Consider the following 17,732-nt stretch of genomic DNA (forward strand, 5'->3'; position numbering starts at 1 on the left):
GGAACTGTTATTACTAGCGAAGGTATAAAACCTATACGGGTCGCCCTCGATACGTACGCCTAGGTAACTACGATTAGCTAGAAGGTAGTAGTAGAAATAGGCCTACTCCGAATCGAGGCCTAACTCCCGTTACTTAGATAGCTATCGACCTACGAAACCTACTGCTACGGCGCCTACGAGTTCTAGTTAAAACTTAGCGACTCTAGTATAGATACCCGAACTACGAAGATTCTCGCCTACGGTATCGACTAGGACGGACCTTCTATCCTCCTTAGCTAGCATTCCTTAAAGACTCTAGGCATCGATATCTAGAACGGTCCCGGTATATAGCAATAGGGACTTACAATCTCTAGCTTCGAGAGGGTCTCCCTAAAGAGGTTAAAGCGCGAATCGAAGGAAGACTCCTCCTCTATCTATATAGTAGGGTAGTTACGCCTAGCGAACCCCCGGGGAGGTTAGGGCTCGACCTTCTAGATTTACGCGATTAACTAAGGCGAGGCAAAACAAGTCTCCCTACCCGCTGTATTAGAAGGATATCGCTATATGTTCGACAACGACTCCGCGGCGATCCTTCCGGCCTATAAGGCAACCGACTATACTATCGAACTAATAGATAGTAAGGAACCGCCCTTCGGATCCCTCTACTATCTCTTCTAGCGGGAGCTAGAAGTCCTCTAGGAATACCTCCGTAAGGAGTTAGAGTAGGGACGGATTGTATATAGTACTAGCCCCGCCGGGGCTCTGCTACTGTTCGTACTAAAGAAGGACGGGACCTTACGATTATACGTCGACTACCGCGCCTTGAATTCGATTACTATTAAGGACCGATACCCGCTTCCCCTTATCGACGAAAGCCTTACGCGCCTTACTAGCGCTAAGTACTTTACCTCTCTAGATCTTAAGAACGCGTACTACCGAATCCGTATCCGCGAAGGCGACGAATAGAAGACCGCTTTCAGAACGCGATACAGGCACTTCGAGTATAAGGTAATACCCTTCGGGCTAACTAACGCCCCGGCTATATTTTAGGCGTACGTTAACCGGGCCCTTGCCGGGCTGCTCGATAATATCCTAGTAGTATACCTAGATAACATCCTTATCTATACCTACTACGATAACATCGAAAAGTACTAGGAGGCGGTTCGCCGGGTACTCGCTAGGCTGGAATAGGCTGAATTGTTCGTTAACCTAAAGAAGTATACCTTTGTATAAAGCGAGGTATCGTTCCTTAGATTCCGAGTAAACCGTAAGGGCGTATATACCGACCCCGAGAAGGTCGCTACTATTACTAAGTAGCCCTCGCCGACTAACCTAAGGGAACTGCAGTTATTCCTTAGGTTTACTAACTTCTACCGCCGTTTTATAGCCGGGTACGCGAAGGTAATAGCCCCGATAACTAACCTCCTAAAGAAAGGCGAATTTTAGTAGACAGAGGCCGGGGAGGCGGCGTTTCAGGCGTTAAAACAGATGTTTACCTCCGCCCCTATACTCCGCTACTACGACCCGGCGAAGCCCCTACGACTAGAAACCGACGCGTCCGACTACGGCCTATACGGGATCCTAACGTAGCTCTATAACGACCGGTAGCACCCTATCGCCTTTACGTTAAGAAAGATATCGCCGGCGGAGCGAAACTACGAAACGTACGACCAAGAGCTCCTCGCGGTCGTCTATAGCTTTAAGGTCTAGAGACACTTCTTCGTAGACGTATATACCCCGCTACAGGTATATACCGATTACAATAACCTAAGGGGTATCTAGATAGTATAGAAGCTAAACGGGCGACAAGCCCGATAGGCGGTATATCTAGGCTAATTCGACTTCGAGATATACTACCGGCCGGGGAAGACTAACCTAGTAGATAGCCCCTCGAGACGAGCGGACTATTGGACCGAGAACGACGCAGTTAATTAATTACTACTAACCCTCTAGTATAAGCTCAAATTAGCCGATCTAGGTATTGCGGTAATAGCTGTACGAATCCGTAATAGTAAGGTTAGTATAGCAAGTAGCGAGGAGTCTACGACCGAAATTTCGGATACGCCCGGCGAACCCCCGGCGCCGTTACGCGATATAACTCCGGTCGCTAGTACTAGTAAATATATGTACTGCGTACTACGCTTAATAGTAAGGGTCCTACTCGCGAGCTAGACTGCAAGCGGCGACATAGGGCAACCCTTTAGAAGTCTTGTAGCCTCGCTGCAGTAACGGGACGAGTTCGTCGCCTATAAAAGAAATAAGTAGAAGGATGCCCGGCGAACCCGCCGTAGTAAGCTAGACCCCTAGATGTTCGATAATAAGAACCTACTACGGTACTAAGAGAGGCTTTATATCCTAAATAAGCTAGCCGTCCGAGTAGAAATTATAGCTAACTTCTACGACTCCGCCCTCGCTAGATACTTTAGCGAAGACAAGACGCTAAAGTTAGTCTACCGCTCGTTATATTAGCCGGAGCTCCGATAGGATGTAAGAGAATACTACAAGACATACGATATATACTAAAAGGCTAAGGTACCTAGGACGATACTATTAGGGGAGCTAAAATCGCTTCCGGTACTAGGAAATATATAGGAGGAGATCTCTTTAGATTTTATTACTAAGTTACCTCCGGCGAAGTACTGCGGGGTAACGTACGACTCTATACTAGTTATTGTCGACAGGCTATCGAAGATGTTATTGTATATTCCGGCCTAAGAAACGTAGACGGTAAGGGACTTTGCTAAAGTGTTTATAATGTATATAGGTACTAAATTCGGGCTCCCTAAGGGAATCGTTAGCGACCGAGGCATGCTCTTTACCTCGGTATTCTAGACCGAGATTTGTTACTAATACCAGATAAAACGACGGCTAAGTACTGCGTACTATCCCTAAACAGACGGGTAGACGGAACGCTAGAATCAGACGATAGAAGCTTACCTTCGGATGTTTACGTCTAATAGATAGGACGACTAGACGTCCCTCCTACTATACGCGGAATTCGTATACAACAATACGGTATACGCGACTACCGGCGAGACGCCGTTTATAATAGTATATAGGAAACATCCCCGGTAGTCCGCGTTAGATATAGACGTCTACTATAAAGGGGAGGCGCCGGTAGTATCGGACAAAGTCTAGCTACTAGAACGGATACGAGCGGAAGCGGCGACTCGTATATAATAAGCGTAGAAGCGACAGCAGCGCTAGTATAACGACTACTATACTCCGTAGACGTTCGCTAAGGGAGATCTAGTACTCCTAAGTACAAAGAACTTAAAACTGACTTAGCCTAGTAAGAAGCTATCCCTTAAATTCCTAGGCCTATTCCGGGTTAATAAGGTAGTCGGCGATAGCTAGCAGGTATACCGGCTAATCCTACTAAACACCTACTGTATATACCCGGTGTTCTATATCTCCCTCCTACGACCCTTCTACGAAAGGCCCGGCGCTCCGCTAGCGAACGTAGCGTCCCCCGATATCGCCGCCGATAGTACCGAGGTATAGGAAGTAGATAAGATAGTAGACGAAAGGAAAAGGAAGGGGGAGACGGAATACCGACTTAGGTAGAAAGGGTACGATAAGGACTTTAATACTTAGGAACCTAAGGACAACTTCGAAAACATAAATAAGCTACTAGATAAGTAGAGATCATCGCGGGCATCCCCTAAGGGAGCGAGTAGCAGACAAAAGAAAAGTATATAGTATAAGACAAACTATTACAACTCTAGTAGACCCCCGGCTACCTCCTACTAAATATACTAAATATCCCGCTCCTTATACGCGAACCCCCGACGCTACCCTCTGCCGAAGGCGCTTCGGCTATAGCGTAGTCGCTTACTAGTACCGGCGTAGGGTCCCGGGTACCCCCCGAGGCCTTAGGCGCTACGTACCGGACAAGACCCCCGAACTTGTAATTATCTAGGTATTCCTCTCGCTAGAACCCGTAATCTGCCTATATTATAGCCTATTAGCGGGCCCGGTACGGAGGCAACCGATAAATCTTACGTAGTAGTACCGGGACTTCCGCGTCTAGAAGAAAGCGACGAATGTCCCTTAGGACGGCTACTAACCCGTTATAACCTATATTCGATATCGACCGCGGATCGATATCGGGAATCTGATCCCCGCTAATGTTAATAGCCTAACCCTACTCCTCTAGGTCGAAAGAGGACTTAACCTCGCGGCGAGGCGATATAAACAAAGGCGGGCTAGGGTAAGTTTCGGCTATCGGGCTTAATTGCCGACGAGCCGGCGACGACAGCGCGGTTCTAAAGGCGGTAGGAGGTAACGGACGCGATAGTAGTATAGTCGCTAAGAGAGAGGCGCGGGCAGACTCTCGAGAAAGAGGGTTGGTAAAGCGAAAGGGAATCGCCGGGTATAATACTAGGCGTAATAGGCTTCGAGAAGCCTCGCGTTCCGTAGGCAAGGGCGAGAAGCCTCGAAATAACGGCGCCCTAGAGACGCGAGGAGAGGCTAGAACGGGCGGCGCGACGGTAACCGATAGTACTACGGGCGCCGGGGATTTACTTCGGAGGGCGCCTATTATAAGGAGGTCCTTATCCTATAGAAGCTTTACCTCTAGCGGCGGCGTGTCCTCTATCTCCTAGTTATCGCTAATATCCTCCTCGTCGTATCTATTATCGAACCGACGTATTAGCTAAGGGTTCTTAATAGGGCGACCGCTACAGCGGGATAATTAGGGAGTTCCCCGGGTTAAGCGCAACGACGGTAATATCGGAGTAGGACGGCTAGGTATCCGGCGTAGATATAGTACCCGGTCTAAGGTAGCCGTAGCGATCCCCTCTAGGGTATTAAAATCGTACCTAGCTATATAGCTAGGTAATAGAGAGTATATAGTGTTCAAAGTACGACTACTATACGGCGTACGAAGCACTGTACGACCGACCGTCGAACAGCGAGGGGTCTCGCGAGCTACTAGTTAGCGACGAGCCGCCGGGGTGCGCGCTAGTAAGTCTCGGATAGGGACCGCCGGACGAGCAGTAGGACAAGTAGTCGCCGTAGGACCGCTACGCAGACGAGAGGGCGTATCGTTAGTCGAGGCGGGAATAACACTAGCCTTAGGTCGATATAGGCTAGGAAGGGCGTCTCGAACAAAGTCTAGTAATACGGGACCCCGCTCTAGGGATAGGGTAACCTCGCGTACCTTCTCGCCGCGCCGACGAGAGGTTACTAGCGTCGGGACCGTAGCTGGAAGCTCCTTATCGTTAGACGAATATACTATAGGGCGACTACCCCGACGGCGACTCCGACCTATAGGGGGTGCTAGTAGGGTTGCTTAAGGACGGGGCGATGCGCGGGGAACCGCCGGGGCCTCGTCTAGGTATAATACTATAGTAGGCACTACCTAGTAGAACCTCGTACGCGTCTAGTTGAAGGCGTCTACCGCGGTGGTAGAGGGACGCTACGATAGGGTTAGCTAGTTCCCGAAAACGGGGAGCGTCGTCAAAGACTTACCGCTAACGACCCTTAGAGGCGTTCTAAGGGTCCCTATACGGGATAGCGTCCTAGCGAACGCAATTGCTTTAAGAGCAGCAAGCCTTAGTAGTCTTAGGTCGACCGTAGCGCGAGAGTAGGCCTACCTACGGTAGTCCCTATACGGTAGTACGCTACCTTAATAGTATAGATCTCTCTGTTAAGGGTTCGCGCTATAAGATAGAGGCGTACTGCCTAGCGACAGTACTCCTCGTCGCCCTCCGCGAGGGCGCGCGCGTCCTCTATAGAGCTTGCCGGGTAACTAGCTGTAACCTCTTTCCAGATCTTATTACAGGCATCCTTCTAGCGTTAGACGGCGATTACCTTGTTTAAGAGTCTTAGTACGGTCTATATACAAACTCGTTAGCAAGGCGAACCCCTAGCGAGGCGGACGGACACTTACCCTTCCTATACTATTATATCCTGCCTTGTTGTTGTTCGCGTAGCTGTCGTATATACGGTATACCGGCGTATTATACACTCGCCCTATAGCGATCGACTTTGCGCACCGTAGGCATATAGCTACGTACCCGGTTTCGTCTTAGTCGGCGTCCGACTAGCTATAGTCCTAGTTATTAGGCACTATATCCTTTATGTATACAGCGGAGAAAGGAATCGTTACGCACCCCCGGGTAAACGCTATAATAGTCGGAGGGGCCTAATAAAGCGGCGGAGCCGGCGAGGGAAACTAAGGGACGAAGCGGGGCTGTAAAGAGTAAACGAAGAACGAGAAGTAGAAGTATAGCTGTCTGGATACGGTAGTAGTAATAGAGCTACAGGCAGGTAAGGATATTGGTACGTAGTAGGTTATTAACAGGAAAGGAATAAGAGGATCGTAGAACGCGCGACGAACCTATTGAAATATTCTATCTCTATAGCGACACTACCGCGCACTCCTAACTACTACCTACGGAATTCGCGACGCGACTATAAGCAAATATTCTTAGCGACGCTTTACGATAGCGCGAACATAAGAGGGAATTTGTATACAATATTTACTAATACTAAGGCATAGACATTCCGTAGGTGTACGCTAGCTCTATACGGCACCTAGATAAGAGCAGACGTCTACCCCCGTTCGTAGGGCGAATACGTAGGGGACTAATAACCTATCGCTACTAGAGATATTAGCCCTAAGAGAGGGCGTCTGTAATACGCTAGGGCAGAGAAGCCCTAGCGAACCCCCGGCGAGGCAGGCGGGGCGTGCCGCGCGGGACGGGAAGCCCTCGCAGACCCCCGGCGATCCGGTATAGAAGGGATGCCCTACCGATCGGAGACGTTCTGAATCAAGAGGGTTCCTAAGGGAACCGGTTATCGGCTACTACCTAAGAGGAGGCGGTGCCGGTAGCGAGGAGTAGACAATAGAATAGCTTGTGTATATAGCGAGGGCCCTCCTCTAGGAAGGAAGGGCAGAGTTATTATGCCTTAGTTAGCAAGCCGTACATTGTTTATACCTTTCATACCTTGGACCTCTGTTACGTATACCCTTACGCTCATAGAACTATTACAGTTCTTCTTTGCTAAATTTTAGGCAGAGTAGCCTATAGGGATAGAGAGGCAGTTTTTTAAGGTAGTAACGTATTAGGTCTAGAAGATTTTAAGTACGCCCTAAGCTTAGAAAAAAGAAGAAGAGATAGAGAGAAGAGACAAGAGACAAGAGACAAGAGACAAGAGACAAGAGACAAGAGACAAGAGACAAGAGACAAGAGACAAGAGACAAGAGATATATACGTACGTATATACGCGTATAAAAATTGATTAGTATATACTCCGTACTACTAATAGGCAGGCGCGTAGGATATATTATTATATATCTACTAATTGTTGTCGTCGGCTATACTTGTATCCGTTTAGCTAATTAGAGGCTAGAGAATTGCTATTAGGGTTATACGTAAATTTGTATATATATAGTACTAATCGACTTAGATTAATATATATATATATATATATCGTATATATAGAATTTGTAGAATTCCGACGTTTACGTATATTTAGGTATAGTATACAACATACGTAGAGGGCATAAACTATAGGTAGGGAAAAAGATTAGCCTCTACGTTAGCAAGATTAGCCGACGTTCCGTACTACTAATAGGCCTACCTATAGAATATATTTCTAGAAGATAGGCCGTAAGGTATATACTGCTCTTTACTATAGTATATTAGTACTTAGTATTAGGCGCAATATAGTGCTTACTTATATAGTACTTACTCGGAATAGCTATACAAGTATATAGTCTTAGCTAAACTGTGCCTAGATATTTGTTAGTAACGAAAGTATAGTAGAGAGAGTTGTTTTGATATACTTAGGTAAAGTAGGAGCATGTTTGTTAGTATAGAACGACGGCCTTCCCTTCCGAAGCGAAGCGTAGGTTAGAGAAGGGGAGAGTAGAGTACTAATCAATTAGCAAAACGTATATATATATAGCTGTATATAGCTAGAAATTCCGCTAGGGCTAAGGGCAGACCCTAAAACATCTAGTCGTAGACCCTATTTCTAAGTTATTAAGTTATTACCGTACCCTTACAATATTACCTTCCTAGTAGCTACCTTCTATAGCTTTACTTTATATTATACCCTAAAGGATACCCCTCTCGATTCTAAGCCCCCCTTAGGGGGTTAGAGGGGCAATCTAGTTAGTACCTCCGAGGTATTCGGTACCTCCGAGGCATTAAGCATTTATTAGGAAGAGAACTCCTAGGGTAGAGAAAGCGGAGGCTACAAGCCTCGAGGGAGGAGAAGCGTTAGTTTTAGGGAGTAGGGTTATAGCGGAAGGGTACGGTAATAACTTAATGACTTAGAAATAGGGTCTACGACTAGACATTTTAGAGTCTGCCCTTAGCCCTAGCGGGAAATTCCAGAAAGCGTACGCTCTAATTAGCGCGATCCTTTAGAGTAGGGCGCGCTAAATTTACTAGGCCTAAAGCGTTACTACCTTAAAAAAAAGAGGCCCGCCGTAGGCGCAAAGCAAGAGGTACCTACCTGCCTACTATCTGTCCCTATAGGCTACCTTGCCTAAAATTCAGAAGAGAAGGAACATAGAAGAGAAGAAGCGAAGAGAAGAGAAGAACTAGAAGAACCAAAAAGGGAAGAGAAGAACCAAAGAGAAGAGAAGAACCAAAGAGAAGAGAAGAACTAAAGAGAAGAGAAGAACCAAAGAGGAGAGAAGGATAAGGACGAGGACGAGGACGAGGACGAGGACGAGGAGATAGAGATAGAGATAGAGATAGAGATAGAGATAGACATGCGCGCGCTGTACGCGCGCGAAAATTGAGATTAGTACCTATAGTATATACTCCGTACTACTAATAGGCAGGCCTATAGGACATATTATACTATTATATATATAACGTAAAGATATATACAATGTATACAATACAGTAAGATTACTTAATAACTTAGAATAGGGTCTATAACTAGATAGGAATAGAGTCTACCTATAGTCCTTATATAAAACTTCTAGAGAGCGTACGCTCTAATTAGCGTATCCTTTATAGCTAAATCTACTAAGCCTAATATATTATACTACCCTAAAAAAACCCTACTATAGGTATAAAGAAAAGAAAGCCCTATATAGTAGCTACCTACCTGCCTGCCTACCTATCTACCTACCTGCCTACCTGTCTGTCCCTATAGGCTACCTTACCTAAAATTTAGAAGAGAAGGACAAAAAGAAGAGAAGCCTAAGGACAAGGAGAAGGAGGAGAAGGAGGAGGTAGAGATAGAGATAGAGATAGAGATAGAGAAGTATAGGAAGAAGCCTACTAAGAAGCCTAGGAAGAAGCCTACTAACAAGCCTACTAAGAAGCCTACTACGAATCCTACTAGGAAGAAGCCTAGAAAGAAGCCTAGGAAGAAGCCTAGGAAGAAAGATAGCGATAGAGAGATAGCAATACAGCGGTAGAGAGAGATAAAATATACGTACTATAAAAATTGAGATTGGTACGTACTCTATACTACTAACAGGTAGGCGTATAGGATATATATAACAGCCTCAAACAGACACCGTATCGACATATACTAAGCGTCTTATACATATTCTTAAGCGACTACTGTATAACTACAACGCTAACACAAGTACGAGCCTCCTAAGGACTCCGGTAAGGTAGTCTTCTCGTCAAGCTCAGCAGAATACAATGCTCCCTGTTCTACCGGAAACGCAATACGACGCAAGTCGCAGACGACCCGAAATTACATCGAAAGCCGACCTTACGGATCTTTGTGAGATCGAGGATATTCAGACGGGCGTGGTCACAAGTTCGACCTTCTCGTTTGTTGACGCCAGCGATCATGTCTGGTTTGGCCAAGTCCCTAACGTCCGAAAGTACGATCTCACAGTGGAGGACTTACGAAACAATCTTCTTGAAATTCCCGATGAGACTGTGTATCCAAAAGTCGTCCCTGGTCTGACCCTGCTTCCGGACGACGTTCAGAAGGAAAATCTCTACATCAAGCGGCCCAAACTCCTCTGTCTGGACAGTCCGGAAGAGACTCAGTTGCTGCCACGTATGCTTCTCGAGGAAGCTTTCACTTTGGAATATCTCAAGAGCAGCGAGAACAAATACTTAGTACATTACCATGGGTGTCTCTCCAGGCGAGGTAGAATCGTTGGTATTGCCTTGGAGAAGTATGAGCAGATACTGCAGTATCGGTTCGAGGACGACCCGCGGGAATTTGACATCGCCGCTTGTGTTAACGGCATACGAGACGGTATCGCGCATTTGCACTCACTGGGCTATGCGCACAACGATCTCAATCCCATGAACATCGCCCTCGACAAATTTGACCAGCCTGTAGTTCTTGATTTCGGATCATGCAGGAAGTTTGGTGAACAGCTATTGTCGGGAGGCACGCCGGGCTGGATTGACGAGGACTACAGTATTTCTGCCTGCCAGCACGATGAGAGTGCGTTGAAGAAGATAGAGTTGTGGTTACAGCAGAACAACTCGACGAGGACGACTGCGGTACCAAGCTTGCGTTGCGAAAGTGTACCGCTCTCGGAAAAGGTATAATACAGACGGGATCTACCTACATGGAGGATGCCTATGCTGTTCCGTGCCCTCTTCCCTACTTAGCTTTATAGGACTTCGCTTGGTCACAGCGATGGCAGGTATACCGAGCAAATCGAGAAGAAAACGGAACGTCGGTAGCCACGGCGCGGAACACAGCATACGTGAGGATCCGAAACAAAAATACCGTTTGCATCGAGAACTGCGAAAAGGCCGAGAGCACATACGCTACCCTGCTTCGTACAGAGCGCATCGGACTACATGACTACATACCTGCACTGGCGGAAAGTGCCTGACTGTCCAAGCCCCTTATGCGATTCTAGATAGCCACGGCAGACGGCGAAGCATATTGTACTCTTCTGTCCCCGATATGCACGCGATCGTAACAAAATAATCCGGGACGCAAAGTCGAGCGATTTCGCAACCATGCGCTTTCGACCGAGAATGAATAGTATCCGAGCGGTAACGAAGTGGTTTTTTTCGGCAAGATATCTGAGCCGTCGACCAGCACGGCGAGTCTGCTACTGCGTGCAAGGAGGGAGTCGTATTTGCGTTGGCCCTGAGATCGCAACAGCTACAGCAACTTACAGATGGAAGTATTGCGTTGGGAAAGCACTGAAACTCCATGTGTCTATATGAGGCCGCGTCTGATTATCTACTCAGGTAGCTGTTCTTGGCAGTGAAGATGCGTGAATAAGTTACGATAGGTATGTAGATGACTGTTAGTTGTAGAGCTATCAATAGGAATGGAAGCTTTCGCAACCAAGAATGTAGTGACTGACTACCCTCCACTTCCATTACAGTAGCTTCGCTGATTTTGACCGTTGCGTTCAGATTCAGCACCAAACCCGCCCGCTTAAGGTTCATTGTATCTTGTGCTTCCTCGCTAAGTATTCGCCATATCCGAGGGAGCTGTCATTGCCTTGGCTTGAGGCGTAGGAAATTTCCGGTCGTTGTTTAGTTGCAATCACTACAGTGGTCCTGCGGGCAGATCAGCTTACACGAAACTTCAAGTCTACGAGTACTATAAGACTTACACAATGATCACTGTGGCACATGTCTGACTTGGTTAGATAAGCGAATCTGCAGCGTATACAGTTCCAGTCGGCTCCGTCTAGGACCTCGTTCTCTTGTAGGGTTGCAATAGCGACTGCTACTGCTAGTGACGCCAAAGATATAATGGCGTAGAGAGTCGAGAACTTCATGATTGTTTAGCCGCAACAGTGTGACTGCGGGCAGATTAGCTTATACGAAACTTCAAATCTACGAGAGGTACTATAAGACTTACACAATGTTGACTTTGGCACTCCTGATTCTTGCCTGCGTAATAAAATCCGCAGCGTACACAGTTCCAGTCCTCACTTTCTCCGTCTAGGACCTCGTTTATTTGTAGGGTTCCAATAGCGGCTGCTGCTGCCAGTGACGCCAAAGATATAATAGTGTAGAGAGTCGAGAACTTCATGATGGTACCAGCTGCGGTATTGTTGTGGCTTTTGAAAACTTCTCACTGAGCCCTCGGTGATGATAGTTTCTAATATATCATGGGTACATTCAGATGTATCTTTTCGCCAGTAATTCGGCCGATACAACTTCTGTCGGTTGCAACATCGGAGCCAGGCATGTAGTCTTGAAGGTTTGCGCGTCTACTACCACTCCTGCGCAGTCTAGGGCCACGTGGCGCGTATAATTCGTGAATGCCGTTGTCGATCAAAGCCCCGGGAGTTGTTTGCAACGTACGAGGATCGTGCATTATCATCTAAGAGGTAGAAGGAGGTAGAAGGAGGTAGAAGGAGGTAGAAGGTAGGAGGTACTTCTAGCTATCAACTGGAGTGTGGACTTCCAGGATCGGTATCGCTCGATTTTGTCCTCACCTGATCGGGAGCGTTGTCAGGCATGATCAGAGCAAGGGTCACAGCTGGCAAAGGTACGTTACAGTGCAACGACAGTCGTATATCCTATAACATCCTGTTGAAACCATGTAACATACCTAGGTAGCATGAATCAGGCCACATGGGTTTATGATACAAACAGCTAAAAAGTATATAGCTTTCTTGCCCTAATGATCCCGGTATGTCGTTCTTATAATCGCCGATACAATATACATCAAGGGAGTACTGTACAGTAGCGATAGAGTTCTTCGACCCGGTGCCAACTTGTCGAGCGCCTACTCGCTAGGAGGATATGTTGGTCTCCGTCCTGTATAGGTCCCTATCGAATATCCTACCGAAATCGCTCCGTCTACTCGGTCAAGATAAACTTTTGCTCTTCGCTGAACACGAGTTGTTGGACTGCCAGGGTGAGCTTAGGTTTTAGGGCTACGAAGAATGCTTCGTGTATGATCGGTGATCCGTTTCTCATATCGGCAGCCGTAATGCTGCCACCCGAAGAGCAGCGAATGTGTGATAGCTTGGGACCGTAGGGCGACCCCAAGGAAAACAGCGAGTTTCGTGGTCCGACCCTCGCTCTGTTCCCGAAACCGCAAGCAGTAGCACCAACAAGGACCACACATTTCCCTTGGAGAATGGTTTCGGCGGTTGCAGCGATTGATGTCCATAGTCCTGCCATCACCTTGCACGCCAACCTTGTCCGCATAGGGTTGCATACGGGGCAGCTTCTCGCCAGGAGACCGCCTTTCATTCGTCTAATTGGTGACTGGTATCGCTCGGTCAAGATGGACCTTCGTGGTCTCACAGAAACACCGGGGGGGCTACTATACATATCAGAAACAAGCAGCGGCGCAGCGACGCAGTATTCGGGGACGTCGGGGTTACCGAGCGTTAAGTCGTAATGTATCTGACCGAACTCTACCTCGCACTCGCCTTCTTCCTGCTCTTCTCCGCGTCCCTCTTCGCTTTAACCCTCTCGTAATCTCTGCTGGCAGCTCCCTCCTCGCTTTGCACTTCAGCGACGAGTTTCCGATACTTCTTCTCGTACTCCGCGTCTCTTTCCCTCTTGTCTTTGAGTTGTTCCCTCGCGACAAAGTTCGCATCTTTCCTCAGTTCTCTCAAGGCACCCTTGCGTTCCCGTTTAAACTCCTTCTGCAACTTAGTCGAATCAGATCGTTCCTTATCTGGATCATAGTGCTTATCAGGATTGAAGTTCTCTTCAAACTTGGGTATACTCGTTCGAATAGGTTGAGCTCTATGATGATGCAGTTCGAGTGGTCGTCGCGCTGTGCGAGTTTGTTGGATGAGGATGGAAATGTGTCGGTGAGGTTTCTTGACGTTCAAGTCTCGGAAGATGCGGTTCTGACCGAGCTTATCTAAGATTGGCAGAGCAGGCGAGAACATCTCGACGAATGCGGACTTGTCTTTCCAGAGGTCGGCCAAGGCTGCCAAGTTCGCGAGATGAGACTGGAAGACCTGTTGCTCCGTAACGACACAGGCTTTGCCAGGAAGTAATGCGCGAATGGTGAAGCGGAGTGCTTCTGGAATATATCGCTTGCTAAGAGCCTGGTATTTGAGGCACAGCGCGACGAGGAAAGCTCCAGTTGCCAGTGTCTGTACATCGGCTGGCTTCGACATCGTAGGAACATTGAGCGCAAGCCAGCGGGCAATCAGGGTAATGGCAGGGGTGACGACTTGATGCCAATGATCAGAAGTTGGATATATGGAACTGATCGCGGTGAGCTGCACCAGGTCTCCCGGGGTGGGTTGACCGCGTTTGTGAAATGCGGCAAGGACTTTCCGAAATGCTTCGCCAATCTGCGTGGGGTACGTACGTGACAAAGAATGCAGATGTCTGATGACCTGTTCAATGATTGCCATCGGTTGCTGGTTCTCTGCCATCCACGAAAGATGTTCGACAAGTGCGCACGAAAAGTCCGCCATTCCCTCCTTATTTGAAGCAGACAGAGATGGATGATACAGCGCCCGCACCCGCTGAATCACAGTTGTGAGCTTGTCAGCAGGCAGATCTTTCACGATGTTCAGCAGCTCGGCATGAGATCGTGGACACGAGTATGTGTAGGGAAGACCAGATGTATCCTGGCCAGATCTTCGTTCTCCCAGTGCACTCGTATTGGCACCAGTCGGTGCTGTTGCACCCAGAGCTTCCCTGACGAATTCGTCTTCTTCGTGTGCCTCAGTATCAGCAGCTCCATTCTCGCTACCACTCAGGTCAGACTCGTCTCCACTAATGTCAACATCAGAGTCATTCGCTACGAGATCTTCATCGAAATAGAAATCGTCTTCATCTGGTTGGATGGCGCGCTCTGGTTTCTGCTGTGCCAGTGAATTCGTAAAGCCAAACTCCTCGGCTTGGTCTGGAATGTTCTCGTCGTCTCCTTCCGGCTGTGCATCGGTCTCTTTCGTTACGTCTTCATCGTCAGTAACCTCCTCGCCGCGCATGCGCTTCAACCTCTTCTCTTCCAGCGCTTTCACCTTCTGCGCCTCTTTAAGTACTTTCTCCTCCGCAGTCAAGGTCTTGTTCGAGGGCTTCGCTCGCGCATCTGTCGCGAGCTGTTTCATGCGGATGTCGTACTCCTTGTCCGCTTTATCTCGGTCCATACCGTCTAGTAATCGCTGTCGATCTGCATTGATCACAGGTCCGTCGCCGTTCACAGCTGCGGAGTGGTCCTGTTTGGGCGGAGCCAGTGCCTTCTTGGATCCCTTCAACAGATTGTATATCTCATCAAAGCCTTTGTCGAGCTCTTCACGCAAATCTTCGTCGTCCTCTTTCGCTTTTTGTCTTTCATACTTGTGCATTTTCGACTTTGCAATGACTTCTTCCATGACCTCCTTCTTCGTCTTCTTGCGCTCTGGCTCGTTCTCTTCAGCGCCACCACCGAAAAATTTCTCTTCATCAACATCGCTCCGCCTCCTCTTCTTGCGAAATAATCCCCCGTTACTGCCCTCATCATCGCTTCCACCGGACACAATCCCATCAAAGTCATCTCCCGCGAGTTCGCCAACTCCCTTGCCTCCGTGAGTGAGTCGAAAGCCGCCACTGGCCTCATCGTCTTCATCTTCCAAATCAAACATGCTTCTTCCCTTCGTCTTGCGCTCCTGCTCCCGTGCGAACCTCGCCGCCGCTCTCTCTTCAGGCGTCATATCCGCATCTCCCTCGCCAATGCGCCGGTCGACCAGTCCGCCGACTTTGTTTCGTCGCCTCAACTCTGGTAGAAGCGTTGCTCTGCGCATTTCCTCGCCCGCGGATTTGGACACGCCAGGCCGGTGCAGCGCAGCTTTGTACTTGCCTGAGCCGGGTCCATTACTGGCAGAGGCATGCTCGAATTTGGTCGGTCGTGAGTTGGTGGGTTTCAGTTCGAAAGGATTGAATGAGTCACGAATGGTCTGTAGCGTGGCGGCGCGATCGTTGCGATGGGTCTGGTCCTTCGACGAAGCGATTTGCTTTTTCTGTTTTTTTGATTTCTGGGGTCCTGTCACGCCAGAGTCGCGGAGGCTCTGCTTGAGCCTCTTCAACTGTGATGCCGGCATGTTGGTTGTGTGTCGAGATGGAAAGACCTTCTCTCAACCTCAAGTGCTGCTTGGAAGTTCCGATGAACTTTTCTGGCAGATTTGGGCAGGGTCAAGTCGCTGAGCTGAAGGGAGCGGGCCGACGGAGCGAGCCGGGGCCGAGTAGCCGGGAAGCGGTTGCCTCTGCCGATGATGCTGTCACTCCCACCTCCCACGAACTCACTGCCAAATTCGTATCCCGCGTCAACAGGAGCAGCAGCAGCAGCAGCAGTCGACACCATGTGCAGGACACTTCGCGCATCACCAATACCATGGCATTGCGAGTCGAAGAGCGCTGGCTGTGGCTCGGCCTGGGCGTCTTCGTCGTCGCCGCCGCCGCCAAGGGCATCCACCACGCCCTGACCGATATGGTGCGCTTCACCGAGCTCGATCCGGCACAGTTCCCCGCCGACGACCACCATCGCCACCATGGCAAGCATCCCGACGAATGCGTCGACCTGCGGACCCTTCGAACGCTCTGCATGTCGCCCAACCCGTCCATCGCAGCAGCAGCGCAATCTCTGGTCATGCGCCGGTTTGCCGCCCTTCCAAACGCAGCAGAAATACTCACACGAGACCGCGAATCCGAAGACCCCGACACCAGCCGAAAAGCGGTGCAGGCTATCAAATACCTCCGTGACTACGATATGGAGTTTGGCATTTCCATGCCCCCCCACATGAGTCTTGATGATACCATGGACTTTCTGAATACTATGAACCATGATCCCGATGTTGCGGTCGACGAGGTCACCTACAGGGATGAAAATGGAGAGTCCACCGTCATGCACGGGACCGATTGGGATAGTATGGCCCGAGAGCTCAACAGACGGCAACATGCTTTTGATGCCGACCGAGGTTTTGATGTTGTCGCGAGGCTCGAGGAGCTCAGTGAGGAGATCGCAAGGACAGAGAGGAATACGGGACTTCTGCAAGCTAGAATTGGGTGGGATGGATCTTCAGCCTCTCGAGAGCCATTTGCCATCACGGGTGGCGGGCGCGATGAAAGGCGAAGGAGACACAGAGAAGTCATGGTACTGCACGAAGGCAATGGCAGAATTGAAGAGGAGGATATCATCTCTCCGTCATCCCTTCGAAGGCTGTGAGAGCACATCTAAGGCTTCGTCTAAGGCGACAGCAGTATTCCGTAGGCGCTGCTTGCTATTTTCTCCAATCATTGGGACATTAAACCGCAGCAGGGTGAGTTCGGATGGGCACGATCCTCCAGATTTAGCGAAGTTACCAGTGGTCCTGTTGCAGGATTACTGTCATCGGCTGTGTGTACACATATATATGTATATATAGTAACATTCCAATGAGCGTTATGGGGGCATGGCCAGTTCCTCACCAATGGGATGCCGTTGAGGTCACCGTCTGTTGCACGCGGACCATGATGGATATCTAAGCGAACCACTACCTCCTACAACGGTGGTAGAGCACAAAGCACATCTGCCGTCTTGATCTGCTCGATGTCAACACGCCAAGTACACCTACACAGTATGTGTAGCGAACCAGGCGGGCGGGTAGTGCTGGATAACCTCTTGCCATTGGTCCAGCGATCCTTCACTTCTTCTTCCATAGGCACGATATCGTGCTAGCAAACACCGTTCGCTAGGGTATGGGAAGCCATCGTCGTGATGATATTCTGTTTAGCAAAAGCCAGATTGACGGAAAGGAGCATCGAAACACAGGCGCCGTATACACTTTTCTTCTTCTTCTTCTTCTTCTTCTTCTTCTTCTTCTTCTTCTTCTTCTTCTTCTTCTTCTTCTTCTTCTTCTTCTTCTTCTTCTTCTTCTT

General features: G+C 48.7%; 3 protein-coding genes across 3 annotated transcripts; 2 read left to right on the forward strand and 1 right to left on the reverse strand.

Moving 5' to 3' along the window:
• Positions 1-9,608: 9,608 nt before the first annotated feature.
• SEPMUDRAFT_163498 (uncharacterized protein) lies at positions 9,609-11,926 on the forward strand (the record flags this gene model as incomplete). Its single annotated transcript, XM_016908060.1, has 3 exons — positions 9,609-10,436; positions 10,583-10,614; positions 11,875-11,926. The coding sequence occupies 3 exons, from the start codon at positions 9,609-9,611 to the stop codon at positions 11,924-11,926; spliced, it is 912 nt and encodes a 303-aa protein (XP_016762039.1).
• Positions 11,927-12,495: 569 nt separating this feature from the next.
• On the reverse strand, positions 12,496-15,919 carry SEPMUDRAFT_85216 (Nop14-like protein; the record flags this gene model as incomplete). The annotated part of the gene is made up of 1 exon (XM_016910378.1): positions 12,496-15,919. The coding sequence occupies one exon, from the start codon at positions 15,917-15,919 to the stop codon at positions 13,286-13,288; it is 2,634 nt and encodes an 877-aa protein (XP_016762040.1). The 3' UTR covers positions 12,496-13,285.
• A 219-nt stretch (positions 15,920-16,138) lies between these two features.
• On the forward strand, positions 16,139-17,272 carry SEPMUDRAFT_149048 (uncharacterized protein). Its single transcript, XM_016905306.1, has one exon. It carries the CDS (start codon positions 16,210-16,212, stop codon positions 17,038-17,040), a length of 831 nt encoding a protein of 276 aa, XP_016762041.1. The 5' UTR covers positions 16,139-16,209; the 3' UTR covers positions 17,041-17,272.
• The last annotated feature ends 460 nt before the right edge of the window (positions 17,273-17,732 follow it).

Source organism: Sphaerulina musiva (assembly GCF_000320565.1).
Source record: "Sphaerulina musiva SO2202 unplaced genomic scaffold SEPMUscaffold_4, whole genome shotgun sequence".
Lineage (NCBI taxonomy): Eukaryota > Fungi > Ascomycota > Dothideomycetes > Mycosphaerellales > Mycosphaerellaceae > Sphaerulina > Sphaerulina musiva.

Excerpts from the sequence above, each read along its gene's own strand:
- SEPMUDRAFT_149048 (XM_016905306.1), top strand. The coding sequence starts at position 16,210 with ATGGCATTGCGAGTCGAAGAGCGCTGGCTGTGGCTCGGCCTGGGCGTC.